The 18,364-nt window shown below is 43.4% G+C and overlaps 1 protein-coding gene across 1 annotated transcript; it reads left to right on the forward strand.

Moving 5' to 3' along the window:
- The first annotated feature begins 638 nt into the window (after positions 1-638).
- Positions 639-15,291, forward strand: LOC106563054 (V-type proton ATPase subunit B, brain isoform). The gene is made up of 14 exons (XM_082958125.1): positions 639-833; positions 1,153-1,208; positions 1,333-1,431; positions 1,547-1,640; positions 7,456-7,533; positions 7,639-7,778; positions 8,207-8,308; positions 10,960-11,057; positions 13,405-13,528; positions 13,723-13,873; positions 14,372-14,454; positions 14,619-14,723; positions 14,810-14,939; positions 15,065-15,291. The coding sequence occupies exons 1-14, from the start codon at positions 695-697 to the stop codon at positions 15,193-15,195; spliced, it is 1,530 nt and encodes a 509-aa protein (XP_082814251.1). The 5' UTR covers positions 639-694; the 3' UTR covers positions 15,196-15,291.
- The last annotated feature ends 3,073 nt before the right edge of the window (positions 15,292-18,364 follow it).

The raw sequence follows: 18,364 nt of genomic DNA on the forward strand, positions 1-18,364 counted from the left end.
CTCCTGTTGTATTCTGCGCATGTGACAGATAACATTTCATTTTGATTTGATTTCATAATCTGATTACATATTAACAAAGCAAGCACTCAGTTCCTATATGACAATCTTCTTTTATGTTCAATCAGTGAAGTCATTACCATGTTTATCTCTCAATACCACAAGGATGACGCATGTGAAGTTTAGTCTAGTGCTGTAGGTCAGTTATCTTTTAGTGTAGAAAGTAATCATTCTTAAGTCATTACTTAATGTAATTGAGTTAATATAATATATAGCCAAGTTATTATTACTCATTGTGTAGTTATCCCTTTTTATTTTTATATTATTTCTCGTAAGTATTTCACTGTCAGTCTACACCTGTTGTTCACAAAGCATGTCACAAATAACATTTGATTGTTTTATTTGATTTGATAAAATGTCATTATAAATGTGTGAACATGTTAAAATACTGTACATTGTTTTGTCATACCAGTGGTATACAGGTATGTTTTACCACGGCTGTCAGCCAATCAGCATTCAGGGCTCGAACCACCCAATTTATAATACTTGTTTTAGCCCAAAATGTCAGTTTACACCTCTTATAATAAAACAAATCTTGGAATCATCAGCACCTTGGTCAGCTCCTTCGCGTAGCTACCTCGCATGCGCAGTTTTGCTGTCACGACTTGTCTGCTCCAACTCCAATCCAGAGGTAAACATGGCGTTGAAGGTGTTGAAGGGAATGGTCAGCGGAGCTGTTAACGAGCTCTCATCAGCCGTTACAGGCAACAAGACGGCTGCCTCCAGGGAGCAAGTCCTGGCCGTTAAACGCGACTACATCTCCCAGCCGCGCCTGAGTGAGTTATTAGCTATCGTGCCCGGTAAACCGGAGAATAACGCAGGGACGGAGGGGCTAGCCAGACAGCCCGATAGGAGATAATGTTGCGCATTCTGCGGCAAGTGATGATGACTAGTATTCAGGGCTATCGATTGCTATTGAAACTCATTTGTATCATATGTTGCTGGGGAACATACGTTTCTCATATCATAATGAATTAAAATACATCGAATTTCACCATCACCCCCTCAAAATGTTTTGCAGCAGTTGCATGACTTGCAGCTTCTTACTATAACGGGTGTGGGCAGTGTGTGAGTAACTCTGTTCTCTGTCTGTAGCCTATAAGACAGTGTCTGGAGTGAACGGGCCTCTCGTGATTCTGGACCAGGTGAAGGTGAGAGATCACAAATTAGTACGTCTTCAAATCAACATATTGTATTAAAACACAGCCAGTCTCTGACCAGCGAGCATGTTATCCAGGTGTGATGAAATCATCCTCATGACCTTGTGTGTGACAGTTCCCCAGGTATGCAGAGATCGTCCACCTGACCCTGCCAGATGGAACCAAGAGGAGTGGCCAGGTGTTGGAGGTTACAGGGTCTAAAGCCGTGGTGCAGGTCAGTGTGTATGTGTTTGTGTGTGACTTGCCCATCACGTCTCAAAATCCTACAATGCAGAGCCCTGTGTTAACTCTCCTTTTGCATATGTGTGCATGTTTGTGGGTGTGTGTAGGTGTTTGAGGGGACATCAGGTATTGATGCTAAGAAGACCAGCTGTGAGTTTACAGGAGACATCCTACGCACCCCTGTCTCTGAAGATATGCTGGGTATGGGACTTAGGGACTGTACGTTATTTATAATGAGGGATACCTGGAGAAAATCTGACCTCTGAAGTGAGATCAGATTTTCCCCTATACCCAAAATATAAATAAAAACAAAGTGGATAGCAGAGAACATGCCTATCATTTACCCTCACTCCTAGGACAGACCCTTTGTAAGGGAGTTTTAGAAACTGTTCTTCATTTTGTAAGCATTACATGGCAACGTAGCCAGAAAGAAGGCAGACCACTGCGAACAAGGGTAGGGGTGAAAAGATCTCCATTATTATAAAAGCACTGAATGAACCTATCATCTTATTTGCGGTCCGAGAAAAAATATCCTTTTATAAACGCATTTCATACAATTCTGTCATTGTACATGACTGGAGACAAGCAGAATCTGTTTTTAATAGCACAACAGAGCATGACAACGAATAAGCGCATGCTGCAGCAACAGAGACATTTTGATGTTTTATATAGGCTATTGTTAAAAAAGAGGATAGTCTAAGTTTGGAACACTGGTACAGTTGTCTATCATCTGTAAAAAATTGAGCGCAACAGAACCAATGACAACTGAAGTATCTGATCATCATCAAAGAATTAGAGAAAAAGCAATTTGTTTATTAAAACAGCAGCCGCATATCATCAGGTATGCGCTTATAACATTTTTTCATTTGGAAAACTATAATTTTCTAATTTATTATATTTTATTCCATGATATTGTTGTTACAAAATAGATTTGTGTTCACTGTGATCCTCAAACCAGACTGGCCAAACTCATATTTCTTCAGGTGAATCCAAAAGTCACTGGATAATGACTGTATAGCATAATAAGACATTTTTTGTTTAATTACTATCTAATTCTAAGTAATTAGTAAAAAATGTATACAGCCTAAATGTCAAATTCATGGTCATGTTGTTGATGTGTTGTTGAAATGCTGAGCGCTCCTGCCAGCCTGTTGTATGTAACAAATGCTTCACAATTGATGAAAAAAAAAAATGGCATTGCGTACTAAAGCTTAGTTATAGATCGCTTTATATAATCATGTCCATACATTTTTTTTTTTTTTTACATTTTCTTTAACAAAGGTCCTAATACCCTCACATACCCCCTCAATTCTAGCCCTGATTTTAACTTAGCACACCAAGCCATTCAAGTTTCAACATTTAATGACACTAGCTAGGTTTCCATGTAAAGTGTTGGTCCCATGTTTCATGAGCTGAAATAGAAGATCACAGAAATGTTCCATATAACAAAAAGCTTTTTTCTCTCAAATTTGGTGCACAAATTTGTTTACATCCTTGTTAGCGAGCCTTTCTCGTTTGCCAATATAATCCATCCACCTGACAGGTGTGGCATATCAAGATGCTGATTAACAGAATGATCATTACACAGGTGCACCTTGTGCTGGGGACAATAAAAGTGCCACTCTAAAATGTGCAGTTTTGTCACACAACACAATGCCACAGATGTCTCAAGTTTTGAGAGATCATGCAATTGACATGCTGACTGCAGGAATGTCCACCAGAACTGTTGCCAGAGAATGTAATGTTAATTTCTCTACCATTCATGTCATTTTAGAGAATTTGGCAGTACGTCCAACTGGCCTCACAACCGCAGACCACGTGTAACCACGCAAGCCTATGACCTCCACATCCGGCTTCTTCACCTGCAGGTCGTCTGAGACCAGCCACCCGGACAGCTGATGAAACTGTGGGTTTGCACAAACTGTCAGAAACCGTCTCAGGGAAGCTCATCTGCGTGCTCGTGGTCCTCACCAGGTTCTTGACCTGACTGCAGTTCGGCATCAAAACCGACTTCAGTGGGAAAAGGCTCACCTTCTATGGCCATTTGCTCGCTGGAGAAGTGTGCTCTTCACAGATGAATCCCGGTTTCAACTGTACCGTGCAGATGGCAGCGTGTATGGCGTTGTGTGGGCGAGCGGTTTTCTGATGTCAACATTGTGAACAGAGTGCCCCGTTGTGGTGGTGGTGGGGTTATGGTATGGGCAGGCATAAGCTACAGACAACGAAAGACAACTGCATTTTATCAATGGCAATTTGAATGCAAAGAGATACCGTGATGAGATCCTGAGGTCCATTGTTGTGCCATTCATCTGCCGCCATCACCTCATGTTTCAGCATGATAAGGCATGGCCCCATGTCTCAAGGATCTACACACAATTCCTGGAAGCTGAAAATGTCCCAGTTCTTCCATGGGCTGCGTACTCACCAGACATGTCACCCATTGAGCATGTTTGGGATGCTCTGGATCGACGTGTACAATAGTGTGTTCCAGTTCTCACCAATATCCAGCAACTTCGCACAGCTATTTTAAGAGGAGAGGGACAACATTCCACAGGCCACAGTCAACAGCCTGATCAACTCTATGTGAAGGAGATGTGTTGCGCTGCATGAGTCAAATGGTGTCCACCGGATACTGACTGGTTTTCTGATCCACGTCCCAACCTTTTTTTAAGGTATCTGTAACCAACAGACGCATATCTGTATTCCCGGTCATGTGAAATCCATAGATTAGGGCCTAATGAATTTATTTCAATTGACGGATTTCCTCATATGAACTTTAACTCGGGCCTACCATAGGGCGGCGCACAATTGGCCCAGCGTCGTCCGGGTAAGGGGATGGTTTGACAGGGGGGCTTTACTTGGCTCATCGTGCTCTCGCGACTCCTTGTGGCGGGCCTGGCGCCTGCAGGCTGACCTCGGTCATCAGTTGAACAGTGTTTCCTCCGACACATTGGTGCGGCTGGCTTCCGGGTTAAGCGGGCGGGTGTTAAGAAGCGTGGTTAGGCGGGTCATGTTTCGGAGGACGCATGACTCAACCTTCACCTCCTGAGCCCGTTGGGGAGTTGCAGCGATGAGACAAGATCGAAATTGGGGGGGAAAGGGGGTAAAATACAAACAAACAAAAAAAATCTGTAAAATCTTTGAAAATGTTGCATGTTGCGTTTATATTTTTGTTAATTGAAAATATTAGCATTTCCCCACCAGTGGTATGTTTCCACCAATGGACTTGTTGCGGATAAATATCAATGCTTGATGACGTATAGTGCCTTTGGAAAGTATTCAGACTCCCTGACTTTTTTCAAATTTTGTTAGGTTACAGCCTTATTCTAAAATTGATTGAATAGTTTTTTTCCTCTTATCAATCTACACACAATGCCCCATAATGACTAAGCAAAAGCAGTTTTTTTATTTATTTATGCAAATGTATAAAAAATAAATACAACTGAAATATTACATTTACATAAGTATTCAGACCATTTACTCAGTACTTTGTTGAAGCACCTTTGGCAGCGATTACAGCCTGAAGTCTTCTTGGGTTTGACTCTACAAGCTTGACACACCTGTATTTCGGGAGTTTCTCCCATTCTTCACTGCAGATCCTCTCAAGCTCTGTCAGGTTGTATGGGGAGCGTTGCTGCACAGCTATTTTCAGAGACTTGTCCCGAAGCCACTCCTGCGTTGTCTTGGCAGTGTGCTTAGGATTGTTGTCCTGTTGGAAGGTGAACTGGAAGGCCCCAGTCTGAGGTCCTGAGAGCTCTGGAGCAGGTTTTCATCAAGGATCTCTCTGTGCTCCATTCATCTTTGCCTTGATCCTGACTAGTCTCCCAGGCCCATGCCACTGAAAACATCCCCACAGCATGATTCTGTCACCACCATGCTTCACCTCAGGGATGGTGCCAGGTTTCCTCCAGACATGACGCTTGGCATTCAGGCCAAAGAGTTCAATCTTGGTTTCATTAGAGCAGAGAATCTTGTTTCTCATGGTCTGAGAGTCCTGTAGGTGCCTTTTGGCAAACTCCAAGAGGGCTGTCATGTGCCTTTTACTGAGGAGTGGCTTCCATCTGGCCACTCTACCATAAAGGCCTGATTGGTGGTGTGCTGCAGAGATGGTTGTCATTCTGGAAGGTTCTCCCATCTCCACAGATTAACTCTCTCGCTCTGTCAGAGTGACCATCGGGTTCTTGGTCACCTCCCTGACCATGGCCCTTCTCTCCCAATTGCTCAGTTTGGCCGGGCAGCCAGCTCTAGGAAGAGTCTTGGTGGCTGCAAACTTCTTGATGATGGAGGCCACTGTGTTTTTGGGGACCTTGAATGCTGCCGAAATTTTTTGGATACCCTTCCACAGATATGTGCCTTGACACAAACCTGTCCCGGTGCTCTACGGACAATTCCTTCAACCTCATGACTTGGTTTTTGCTCTGTGGGACCTATTACAGGTGTGTGCATTTCCAAATCATGTCCAATCATTTGAATTTAGCACAGGTGGACTGCAATCAGGTTGTAGAAACATCTCAAGGATGATCAGTGGAAACAGGATGCACCTGAGCTCAATTTCAAGTCTCATAGAAAGGGTCTGAATACTTATGTAAATAAGGTATTTCTGTTAAAAAATATTTATACATTTGCAAAAATATCTAATAAGCTGTTTTCGCTTTGTCATTATGGGGTATTGTGTGTAGAGCGCTGAGGATTTTTATTTATTTACTCAATTTTAGAACAAGGCTATAACGTAACAAAAAGTCAAGGGGTCTGAATACTTTCCAAAGGCACTGTAGTGCACACAAAATCTACTTTTTTGTAAAGAAACTAAAGTTCAATGTGTTTCCATCACATTTTATACTCTACTTATTGTTTGGTCACAAACTGTTGCATCAAATAGTAAATGTGTCTAATCTGGTCTTGGCACCTGCACACTAGCCAACAGCTTGCAGATACCTGCATGTAGCTGTGCGGGTTGTCTAGTCTACATGATGATATTATTATGGATGAGCAGGAATTGGCTGCCAAAATCTATGGATAGTAGACTATAATTGTGTCTGTCAAACAGGTAGTCCTACCTCTTATTTCTTGAATAGGAAGAAATGGGCTCCAACACGAAACCCTCTTGTTGTTAGTAGCCTAAAATCATATTAAAATGAAAGAATTTGGCCTTCTGGAATTAGCCTACTGTCAGCATCCATTGCTTGTCCATCTCCACGGCTGCCACCTCATAGTAATGTACAATAAGTGATGTAAATTACTCGAATATGGCTCATTGTGAGATCAATAACGCTAATAAATAGTTTCACTATGGGCAATGAAACATATTGTTTTTTTTATTAAAATCTATTGTAGTAGTAGCTAACTTACCTCCGGTCCTCCTCCTCGTCTTTGCTTTCAAACTGAACATTTTGGACAAATACAACATTATTTCCTGGAAGAAGCCTTTGACTCTCGTCCTGAATTGCCACCGGTGCACAGCACAGCCATTGGTTTGGCAGCACAAAAGGGGTTTGCATCAGCAAGAACAGGGCAGGCCAGGGCTTATGATTGGCATAGCCTATCCATTGCGGTGTGTAATGCAGTGTAGCCTAGTGTTATATACACCATCCCAGTGCTTCTCCCAGCATGCTCTTTGTATAGCCTTAGCCTACGGTATAGGCTCTGGATCATTTGATTGAGACCACACTAGGCACACTTGATATTGCAGAGAATCACCTATGAGGGGCAGCATCGGGCACACATCGAGTTATAATAAGCAACTAATTCTCAAACACTGAGCAATACGACATTTAAACGATTACAAATGACATGACCCTCCCCTGAACTAAATGAAAAAATACTAAGCTCTCCCCCTGACTGAAATTGAAAAAAAGCATGACTCTCCCCCATTTTCCTCCGGGTAACAATTGTGTAATTTCGACCTCTCCCTCACTGTAAATGTTTTGTTGTTGTTGTGTACTCATGAACAGTCAATCTGAATCTGTGTGTGTTGGTGTGCATGCCTGTGCGTGTGTATGCGCATTTCTGTTTGCAGGTCGCGTGTTTAATGGATCAGGCAAGCCTATCGACAAAGGCCCCACAGTGATGGCAGAAGACTACCTGGACATCATGGGTACACGTCTAGAGTTATAGAATGAGAGATGAATATAAAGATAGAGAGTATTGTTCCTTTTTTGAGGAGATGATAATGTGTGTGTGGACGTGCGCGTGTGTCCAGGCCAGCCTATCAACCCTCAGTGTCGTATCTACCCGGAGGAGATGATCCAGACAGGGATCTCTGCTATAGATGGCATGAACAGCATCGCTAGGGGGCAGAAAATACCCATCTTCTCTGCTGCAGGACTGCCACACAACGAGGTACGCACGCACGCTCGCACACACAAACACACACACACTCACTACCTCCGTTAACCCCCATCCTCAGCATTAAGAGCCGTGTGAATGCCCTGGCAATTTCTGTGAAGGTATTGAAGTAGCACATCCATAGGGTCTAGTGCTGATTAAACCCACTAATTAAATTGATTCATTAATTTGTATCATTTTCTTTTAATTAGTTCAGTTTGATTAAATGGGAAATGAGCTTTGAGGCTCTCCTCCAAGGAAGGATACAGTTGTTTTTTCATATCCTGCAGCGTGTTTCTTTCATTCGCCCCATCTCTTCTCCTCTGTCTTTCCCCCCCCCTCTCTCTCTCTCTCTCTCTCTCTCTCTCTCTCTCTCTCTCTCTCTCTCTCTCTCTCTCTCTCTCTCTCTCTCTCTCTCTCTCTCTCTCTCTCTCTCTTTGTAGATAGCGGCTCAGATCTGTCGTCAGGCAGGCCTGGTGAGGAAGTCTAAAGATGTGATGGACTACAGTGATGACAACTTCGCTATCGTCTTCGCCGCAATGGGGGTGAGACACATACACGCATGCGCACATGGTTACACACACGTGGCCACTTAAAGGGCCAATCCGTAAAGGGCCAAAAGCTGAGGGATAGGCCTGGAGAAATGTATCCACTCTCAAATTCATAGACAGAGTAATGGATTCAAGGACTGACCATCCATGATATCACATGTATAGTTTATAGCATGTTTTGAGGCTATTCAGTGTTTGTTTAAATTTACAATGTGTACAAACATTAGAGTCAAACAAGCTTATATTTGTTGTTCTGACAGGATGTGACAGTTGAACTAAGCTCATGAGGCATTTATAAGTTATATTCTTCCAGAAACAATGGATACATATTGCACATTTCTAAGTTTAAAAAAAAGTATGTAACAACTGCAGATTGACCCTTTAAAGCAACGGTTCCCAAAGTAGGGGTTGTGACCCCGGGAGAATTTCCAACCCTGCGCCAAAAATGTTTTTATTAATATACAGTACCACCTTCTCATTCAAGGGTTTTTCTTTATTTTTACTATTGATAGTGAAGACATCAAAACTATGAAATAACACACATGGAATCATGTAGTAATCTTCTGTATACCACCCCTACCTTGTCACAGCACAACTGATTGGCTCAAACACATTAAGAAGGAAAGACATTTTAGTCATTTAGCACAAATTAACTTTTAACAATGCAGACCTGTTAATTGAAATGCATTCCAGGTGACTACCTCATGAAGCTGGTTGAGAGAATGCCAAGTGTGTGTAAATATGTCATAAAGGCAAAGGGTGGCTACTTTGAAGAATCTCAAATATAAAATATGTTTTGATTTGTTTAACACTTTTTTTTGTTACTACGTGATTCCATATGTGTTATTTCATAGTTTTGATGTCTTCACTATCATTCTACAATGTAGAAAATTTTGCAAGTCAATGTATAAAATAGTAAAATAAAGAAAAACCCTTGAATGAGTAGGTGTTTCCAAACTGTTGACTGGGACTGTATATATCGTCTTTATCTCAAAATCATTGTAATGTGATTGACCTTAAAAATCTGAATGAAAGTTAGATGCTGTGACACCCTGTGGAGATTGGGCCTGAGTGATTACTGTTACTATTACTGTAAACTTGGTATTGTTTAAACTTGAAATGAAGGTCAGTTGTTCTCTCTCTCATCCTGTATCCTGTCCATTTGAACGTTATATGATCAATTCAAATTTTCTAGGACTCTGGCCTTGTAGGCATCTCTTTGTTCATGCTTTGTCTTGTAACTTAAGTTGTATGCCTTGTGAATCCATTTGTTTTGCAAAGTAATGAAATGATGCTTGCCTTGATATTCACTTCTCATAATGTTTATTATAATGTTAAAGGGAGTCAGATAAAGATAACAATTTGATTAGGCTAATTGCATAGTCTTATTACGAGTCGCATGTGAGATACACTATATATACAGAAGTATGTGGACACCCCTTCAAATTAGTGGATTCGGCTATTTCAGCCACACCCATTGCTAACAGGTGTATAAAATCGACCACACAGCCATGCAATCTCCATAGACAAACATTGGCAGTAGAATGTGAGCTCAGTGACTTTCAATGTGGCATGGTCATAGGATGCCACCTTTCCAACAAGTCAGTTCGTAAAATTTCTGCCCTTCTAGAGCTGCCCCGGTGAACTGTAAGTGCTGTTATTGTGAAGTGGAAACATCTAGGAGCAAAAATGGCTCAGCCGCGAAGTGGTAGGCCACACAAGTTCACAGAATGGGGACGCCAAGTGCTGAAGTACGTAGTGCGTAAAAATCTCTGTCCTCGGTTGCAACATTCACTACTAAGTTCCAAACTGCCTCTGAAAGCAACGTCAGTACAATAATTGTTCGTCGGGAGCTTCATGAATTGGATATCCATGGCTGAGTAGCCGCACACAAGCCTAAGATCACCATGCGCAATGCCAAGCGTCGGCTGGAGTGGTGTAAAGTTTACCGCTATTGGACTCTGGAGCAGTGGAAAAGCGTTCTCTGGACTTTTCTGGGTTTGGCGGATGCCAGGAGAACGCTACCTGCCCCAATTCATAGTGCAACTGTAAAGTTTGGTGGAGGAGGAATAATGGTTTTCATGGTTCGGGCTCGGCCCCTTAGTTCCAGTGAAGGGAAATCTTAACGCTACAGCATGCAATGACATTTTAGACAATTCTGTGCTTCCATCTTTGTGGCAACAGTTTGGGGAAGGCCCTTTCCTGTTTCAGCCAGACAATGCCCCCGTGCACAAACCGAGATCCATGCAGAAATTGTCTGTCGAGATCGGTGTGGAAGAACTTGACTGACCTGCACAGAGCCCTGACTGCGAGCCAGGCCTAATTGTCCAACATCAGTGTCCGACCTCAATAATGCTCTTGTGGCTGAATGGAAGCAAGTCCCAGCAGCAATGTTCCAACATCTAGTTGAAAGCCTTCCCAGAAGAGTGGAGGCTGTTATAGCAGCAAAGGGGGACCAACTGCATATTAATACTCATGATTTTGGAATGAGATGTTCGACGAGCTGGTGTCCACATACTTTTGTTGATGTAGTGTATACATAATATACACATATCAAATATTACCCCACTACAGGGTGACCGCTTTGTTATTATTTCAATGAAGGATTCCAGCTTTCACCTTTGACCTCTAACACTTGACCCCAGGTCAACATGGAGACAGCTCGGTTCTTCAAGTCAGACTTTGAGGAGAATGGTTCCATGGACAACGTCTGTCTGTTCCTCAACCTGGCCAACGACCCCACGTAGGTCACTTCTAACCTTTAACCTCTACCCTCATCTCACCTGCTCCTCAACCTGTCCAATTAACCTTCATTGCAGGGTTTTTGTTAGCTGGTAATTGCCTGTTTTCGGGCAATATATTTTTTGTTGTAGCTGATAAATAGAATTGTTGCCAGCCAAATTGACCGGGAGAAAAAACAATCCCATTGAAAAGTATTATTTTTATGAATTGATGGAAATATCAGTTGATGTAAATACAGTTGACTAGCATGCTTATTGGCTTATAGGTTAATTAGCTAGTGGAATAATTGGGGCGTGTGCATTTTCGTTAGTCGTCATGTATCTTATTTATCACACGTCACGGCATATAGAGCTAATTTTGAGGGGAATATCACCAGTCGGACAGCGGTAGAGCTGCTGCTGCTGCAGCTCCTCAGCTAGTTGCTGATGGAGTGAAACGTGCTATTATAAGCCCAGTCATTGCGCAACAATTCTAAAGGTAATTGCGTTTTGATGTCCATGATTAAAAAGAGCTATAATCTTTTTTTCTCAACTCGTAATTGAAGCGTGCCTCCCATTTGCCATTCAGTGCATAGGCAACAGTAGGCAGGGTATCCAACTAGCTCTCACAGTGCATAGGCAACAGTAGGCAGGGTATCCAACTAGCTCTCACAGTGTCACTTCAGAAGTGGAGTTCATCCGTGTTTCTCAAATTTCGAAGTTGCTGCACTTTTTTAAGTGTTGAAGGTTGTTTAGGCATTAACTCTGAATTTTTAAGGTAAGGGTTTAAAGTTTGGGTTCAGCTTAAAACAAAAAAACAAAAATAGCTTTGTTTCGCAGGATTTGAACTTGCAACATTTGGAATCAGGTGCAGATGTTTACACACGTCCACAATGCCCGAGCCAAACTGAAACCTACTTGAAGGTAACAGTGCTCGCTGTTGCCCCTAAGTCAACAGACATAGATGAACGTCGAATACTGACTTGTGTCATTGGTGACCTGGCTGGGGTATCAGTGTCTCACACACCACCACGCATTTTGAAAACATATGCTTAATTGTTTGAAACCTGAACTTTTTATTTCATATTATGAGGCATGTCTTACCTTGCTTCAAATTATCCTAGGCAAAATCTGACCCTAGAAACGTGGAGGCAGTTGTTTTATAAAGACTTCCTCATATGCCATTGAAACCAGAATTTCTTTCCTGTTCTATTGGTTTTCACATCAACTTTCTTTTGTAGTCCAGAAGCCAAAGGCACAATCCTAGTCATATTAGCAACCCATCCTCGTTGTTGCATCTTTATAGTCCCCGTCTTTCCAAGTTTCCAACAGAGATTTTAATCTCCGTCACATCATGGAACCTATATTATCAGGTGCAGGTAGCCTAGTGGTTAAGAGCATTGAGCCAGTAACTGAAAGGTCGCTGGTTCGAATCCCCGAGCTGTCCAGGTGAAAAATCTGCTGATGTGCCCTTGACGAAGGTATTTAACACTCATTTCTCCTGGATATGAGCGTCGGCTGAATGGTGTTTTCCTGCTAATTGCATTTTGGAAAATGTTTGAAAATGTCGTTTTATTGGCTGCTTCATTACAGGAGTTGCGTGTTCTGTTAACCTTTATTTAACTAGGCAAGTCAGTTAAGAAATGACGTTCTACGCCGGCCAAACCCGGACAACACTGGACCAATTGTGCGCGGCCCTATGGGACTCCCAATCAAGGCCGGTTGTGATACAGCCTGGATTCGAACCAGGGTGTCTGTAGTGAAGCCTCTAGCGCTGATATGCAGTGCCTTAGACTGCTGCGCCACTCAGGAGTCCAATGTTAAGATGAACTACCATAATGTAAATGTGATTCCTGTCATTCTGAGCACTGGGGGTGGACACCCTAATTCATGGGTCGGCAACAGGCAAAAAAAATAAAATAAATTGACTGTATAATCACCAGGAATTCATCTGAAAATTTGTTTCATTTTGGAAATCTGTTCCCAAGTATTCCCACGAATAAAAAAGATACATATGTCATTGTGTCTCAATGTAATCAAGGTATGAAATGTTTTTTATTTTCAAATACAATCTATTTTTGGGCCTAGTTTTGGTCAATTTGCAGTGTACAAATGATCATAATTATGTTTCGCCCCCAACCATCTCTTCCGGAGAAAATCGGCCCGCTGCAGAATATAGTTCCCTACCCCTGCCCTAATGGGTTACTCACCCTATGCATATGGGTCCGGTAAATTTCTCAAATGGCCAGTAAATTAAAATCTGCCCTGTCACGTTGTCTGGCGCCACATTTTCCTAACGGAAACCATGCTTCACTGTTGACCTCTCACCTCTTGCCTTGAAGAACTTACCCTCTCCCCGTCTCTCTGCAGTATAGAGCGTATCATCACGCCCCGCCTAGCTCTGACATCAGCAGAGTATCTGGCTTATCAGTGTGAGAAGCACGTCCTTGTCATCCTGACTGACATGAGCTCCTACGCAGAGGCGCTACGAGAGGTATAACACACACACACACACACACACACACACACACACACCACACACACACACACACACACACACACACACACACACACACACACACACACACACACACACGCTGAGGTGCTACGACATCGCCACAGCAAACATCAACATTATTACACATTAAATCAATGATAACGAGTAAATGTCATCCCCCCACCTCTCAGGTCTCAGCGGCCAGAGAGGAGGTCCCAGGTCGTCGTGGTTTCCCAGGCTACATGTACACTGACCTTGCCACCATCTACGAGAGAGCTGGTCGGGTGGAGGGACGCAACGGCTCTATCACCCAGATCCCTATACTAACTATGCCCAACGATGGTATGTTTATCACCCAGATCCCTTTACTCACTATGCCCAACGATGGTATGTTTATCACCCAGATCCCTTTACTCACTATGCCCAACGATGGTATGTTTATCACCCAGATCCCTTTACTCACTATGCCCAATGATGGTATGTTTATCACCCAGATCCCTATACTAACTATGCCCAACGATGGTATGTTTATCACCCAGATCCCTTTACTCACTATGCCCAACGATGGTATGTTTATCACCCAGATCCCTTTACTCACTATGCCCAACGATGGTATGTTTATCACCCAGATCCCTATACTCACTATACCCAACAATGATATGTCGATCACCCATATCCCTTTACCCAAGGGTGGTACTATACGCACATGTATTGCTTAACTGACTGCTCAAATATGGACGGTCTTTTACTTTCTTCCTCTCTCTCAAGTGATGTTGTGATGTTCTGACTCTCTCCCTCTTTACCTGTCTCTCTCTCTCTCTCTCTCTCTCTCTCTCTCAGACATCACTCACCCAATCCCTGATCTGACAGGGTACATCACTGAGGGACAAATCTACGTGGACAGACAGCTGCACAACAGACAGGTGACACCACAGAGACACACACAGCAATGTGGCTGTTACCTTCAAAAGCGCCTCTGGGCATTGGCAGGATTCGAGTGTCTGGCAAATCGATTCTCTCAAGTGATGTTGTGATGTTTCCGACTCTCTCCCTCTTTACTCCTTGCTCTCTCTCTCTCTCTCTCTAGATCTATCCTCCCATCAATGTTCTGCCATCACTGTCTCGTCTGATGAAGTCAGCCATCGGAGAGGGGATGACACGCAAAGACCACTCTGATGTCTCCAACCAGCTGGTATACATACATACATACACACACACACTGCTCAACAACATTAGACAATTCTGCTAAAAAACATCTGTGATTGTGTGTGTGTGTAGTATGCGTGTTATGCTATAGGTAAGGACGTCCAGGCGATGAAGGCTGTGGTAGGAGAGGAGGCTCTGACGCCTGATGATCTTCTCTACCTGGAGTTCCTACAGAAGTTTGAGAAGAACTTCATCGCCCAGGGTACACTGGGGCATAGGGGGGAGCGGACAGGAGGACTGTGTGTGTGTGTGCCTGCCTGCCTGCGTGCGTGCGTGTTTGAGTGAGTGCGCAAGTGTGTAATCTCTCTCTCTCTCTCTCTGCTCCAGGAGCCTATGAGAACAGGACTGTGTTTGAGACACTGGATATCGGCTGGCAGCTGATGAGAATCTTCCCCAAAGAGATGCTGAAAAGAATCCCTCAGAGCACCCTGGCAGAGTTCTACCCCCGCTTGAAGTAATGATGATAACATAGGGATGCATAGTGACACACACACACACACACACACACACACACACACACACACACACACACACACACACACACACACACACACCCTTCCCTCCTGCTCGGTCTCTTTGTAATGGTGTTGCTGTAACATTGCCAGTAGCTTCTGTACGGTACGCATTATCATAGGCTAGTACTGATACTGTCACACACAGAGACAACCCCTTACCCTAACAGATCAACCTGTAGACGTAGAAGATGCACATGATGGAGACAGTGAGGTTCTATCTGACCAGCAGAGCCAAATAGCCTGGTAATATGGTCGGGGATTTTCCCTGGTCAGATCACATGATCATGAAAATCTCCTGGCCTTGGCTGTTAGATGTATAGGATGGATGGAAGGATAGATGGATGAATGGTGAATGGTCTGTTATAAGTCAGAGGGATGGTATAAGGTATTTTTAACAGGATGTGTAGGTGTACTGTAGGTGTACTGTAGGTGTACTGTAGGTGTAGACTAGTGAATATGCAGTGATGATGCATGTGTATGAAAGATGGGATCAAACCCAACAGCCTATTTCACTCACAATTGATTGTTTACGTTTCTAATGGTCTTTTGTTATGACCAGTAAGTTGCCTGTGTGTTGCTGCTAGTATCTTTTACATAGATCAGTGCCGTTTCTGCGCCGAGTTAACCCAAAAGCTCCCTTAATTCATTGAACTAAAGCCAGAGATACAACACACAAACTGCCTGTTGTTATTATTGCCTGTTCACTGAGTGCACAAACATTAAGAGCGTCTTCCTAATATTGAGTTGCACCCCCTTTTGCCATCAGAACAGCCTCAATTCGTCAGGGCATGGACTACAAGGTGTCGAAAGCGTTCCACAGGGATGCTGGCCCATGTTGACTCCAATGCTTTCCACATTTGTGTCAAGTTGTCTGGATGTCCTTTGGGTGGTTGACCATTCTTGATACACACGAGGAACTGTTGAGCATGAAAAACCCAGCAGCGTTGCAGTTCGTTAAACACTCAAACCGGTGCTCCTGGCAATTACTACCATACCCCGTTCAAAGTCACTTAAATCTTGTGTCTTGCTCATTCACCCTCTGAATGTCCATTGTCTCAAGACTTAAGAATCCTTCTTTAACCTGTCTCTTCCCCTTCATCTACACTGATTGAAGTTGATTTAACAAGTGACATCAATAAGGGATCATAGCTTTCACCTGGTCAGTCTATGTCATGGAAAGAGCAGGTGTTTGTAATGTTTTGTACACTCAGTGTATATGTGTCTATATATTTCTCTCTATAGTTCTCTATTGTAGCTGTTCCGTCGACACGCACACTTTGGTTTAGCGATGACAATGTTGTTATTTACAGTGAAGACTTCTAGAGCAGATGTATGTACTGTATTTATGTATGTGTGCCTCTATATCTTTTGGTAAATGTTCTGCTTCGGGATTTATGGTTAGTGTAGTTTTGGTCTAAATGCATGCATGACTGCTCAGCTTTTTGGAGTGTGTCTGTGCAATAAAGGAATACACGCTGCTCCCACTCTCTTCTGTGGTTCCTTGCTTTTTAAGGACGCTGCCACACAGACTTTTGGCATCCGGAAATTACAGATTGACCCAATGGTTTTTCAATGGATGTTATCCGTTGATGGATGATGGACAACAGAGATGATTGCCCGACAGAAAACGTGCACATTGTCCGTTTTTATTTATGAAACTCGTCCGGAAAGAGTTTAACTTTTGACGGACAAAATGAATGCGTCATGCAATTTCGTACGTCTTCATGCGTCTCTTTGTGGCCGTGGCCTTGCACATGCAGCGCGCACACACACACACACACACACACACACACACACACACACACACACACACACACACACACACACACACACAGTTGCGGAGACGGACAGTCCTCTGTGTGATAGCAGATGCAGTACAGTAAAAGGCCACAGGGTGGTGCTGTTGAACTGTGTACTAATGAACGCAATAAACTGCTCCCCTCTCTTCAATCAGTGAACCTACCGTAGGCCTACACCTAATAGGTAGATTGTAAGTAATGACAGTTGCTCTCTACTGAACACATGCTGAGAAGCTGATTTGTTCTTCAGTCCCACTGAGTACAGACAGGATTTAAGGTTAGTGTTTAGGAAGGGAGCGAGGAGAGAAGGGGGAGCGAGAGAGGAGAGGAGATGTGTGTGCATGACATGCCCTGTAGGCAGAGGGCTGTGTGTTCTACTGTGTCCTCATGCACACAGACAGTTTGTTCTCTCTCGACTCTCTTCTGGCCTTCAAACAGATAATGAACCTAATCTCTCCCTCGCTCTCTCTCTCCTCCCTCCTATGCCAGACTCACACCTTCGCTAAACACCTCTCTGTGGGGCGGAAATGGGCTGTATTCTCCCTGGTGAGGACAGGTGTGAATTTTCTTGTGTCTTTGTGTGTGCATGTGTGCACACACACATGCGCGTGTGTAGGGGGGGTCAGTCGAGTCCTACAGGGAGCTGAATCACTGGATGTGAATCAGCCATACAAGCCGAGCAGAAGAAACACACACACACACACACACACACACACACACACACACACACACACACACACACACACACACACACACACACACACACACACACACACACACAGCTTGGTACAAGGGAAGGTCTTTGCGTGGGGTGGCATTTTTAGAGGGCATGTGTGTTTATCATTCCTCAAAGCCTCAGTGTGTCTGCCATGATGACACACACTGTCACATCTCATAGATCACACACCTGTGTGTGAGCAGTTTTATTATGCTGAGTGTCACATGCTGTGAGCTTCTCCTCCGTTCTGTCACTTGTATCTTTCTATTAATCAGACGTATGTGTTTGTGTGGGGTGTGTGTGTGTGTATCAATACGTGTTTTGCTGGGTAAACAAACATATGGTTTCTCTTCTCCCCACGCATTGGAATTATTCATGAGCTGTCTGTATGCGATCACAGTCAGATAACACACATAATTGAAGTAATGACGATAGCATAAGGACGTGTGCTGAAGGACACACACACACACGCGCGCACACACACACAAACACCACTAAAATGGCCTGTATCCAGGCAACTGTGAGAGAGCAATAGAGTGTGAATGGTAATAGTCAGAGGACTATTATTATGTATTTAATCGATATTTAATTGAGC

Source organism: Salmo salar, chromosome 11, assembly GCF_965601325.2.
Source record: "Salmo salar chromosome 11, fSalSal1, whole genome shotgun sequence".
NCBI lineage: Eukaryota > Metazoa > Chordata > Actinopteri > Salmoniformes > Salmonidae > Salmo > Salmo salar.

Bases quoted from the DNA above. Each gene is read 5' to 3' on its own strand.
- LOC106563054 (XM_082958125.1), top strand. From the start codon at position 695: ATGGCGTTGAAGGTGTTGAAGGGAATGGTCAGCGGAGCTGTTAACGAG. The intron at 1,432-1,546 runs GTCAGTGTGTAT...GGGTGTGTGTAG, and splicing joins GGTCTAAAGCCGTGGTGCAG to GTGTTTGAGGGGACATCAGG. The intron at 1,641-7,455 runs GTATGGGACTTA...TTCTGTTTGCAG, and splicing joins TGTCTCTGAAGATATGCTGG to GTCGCGTGTTTAATGGATCA.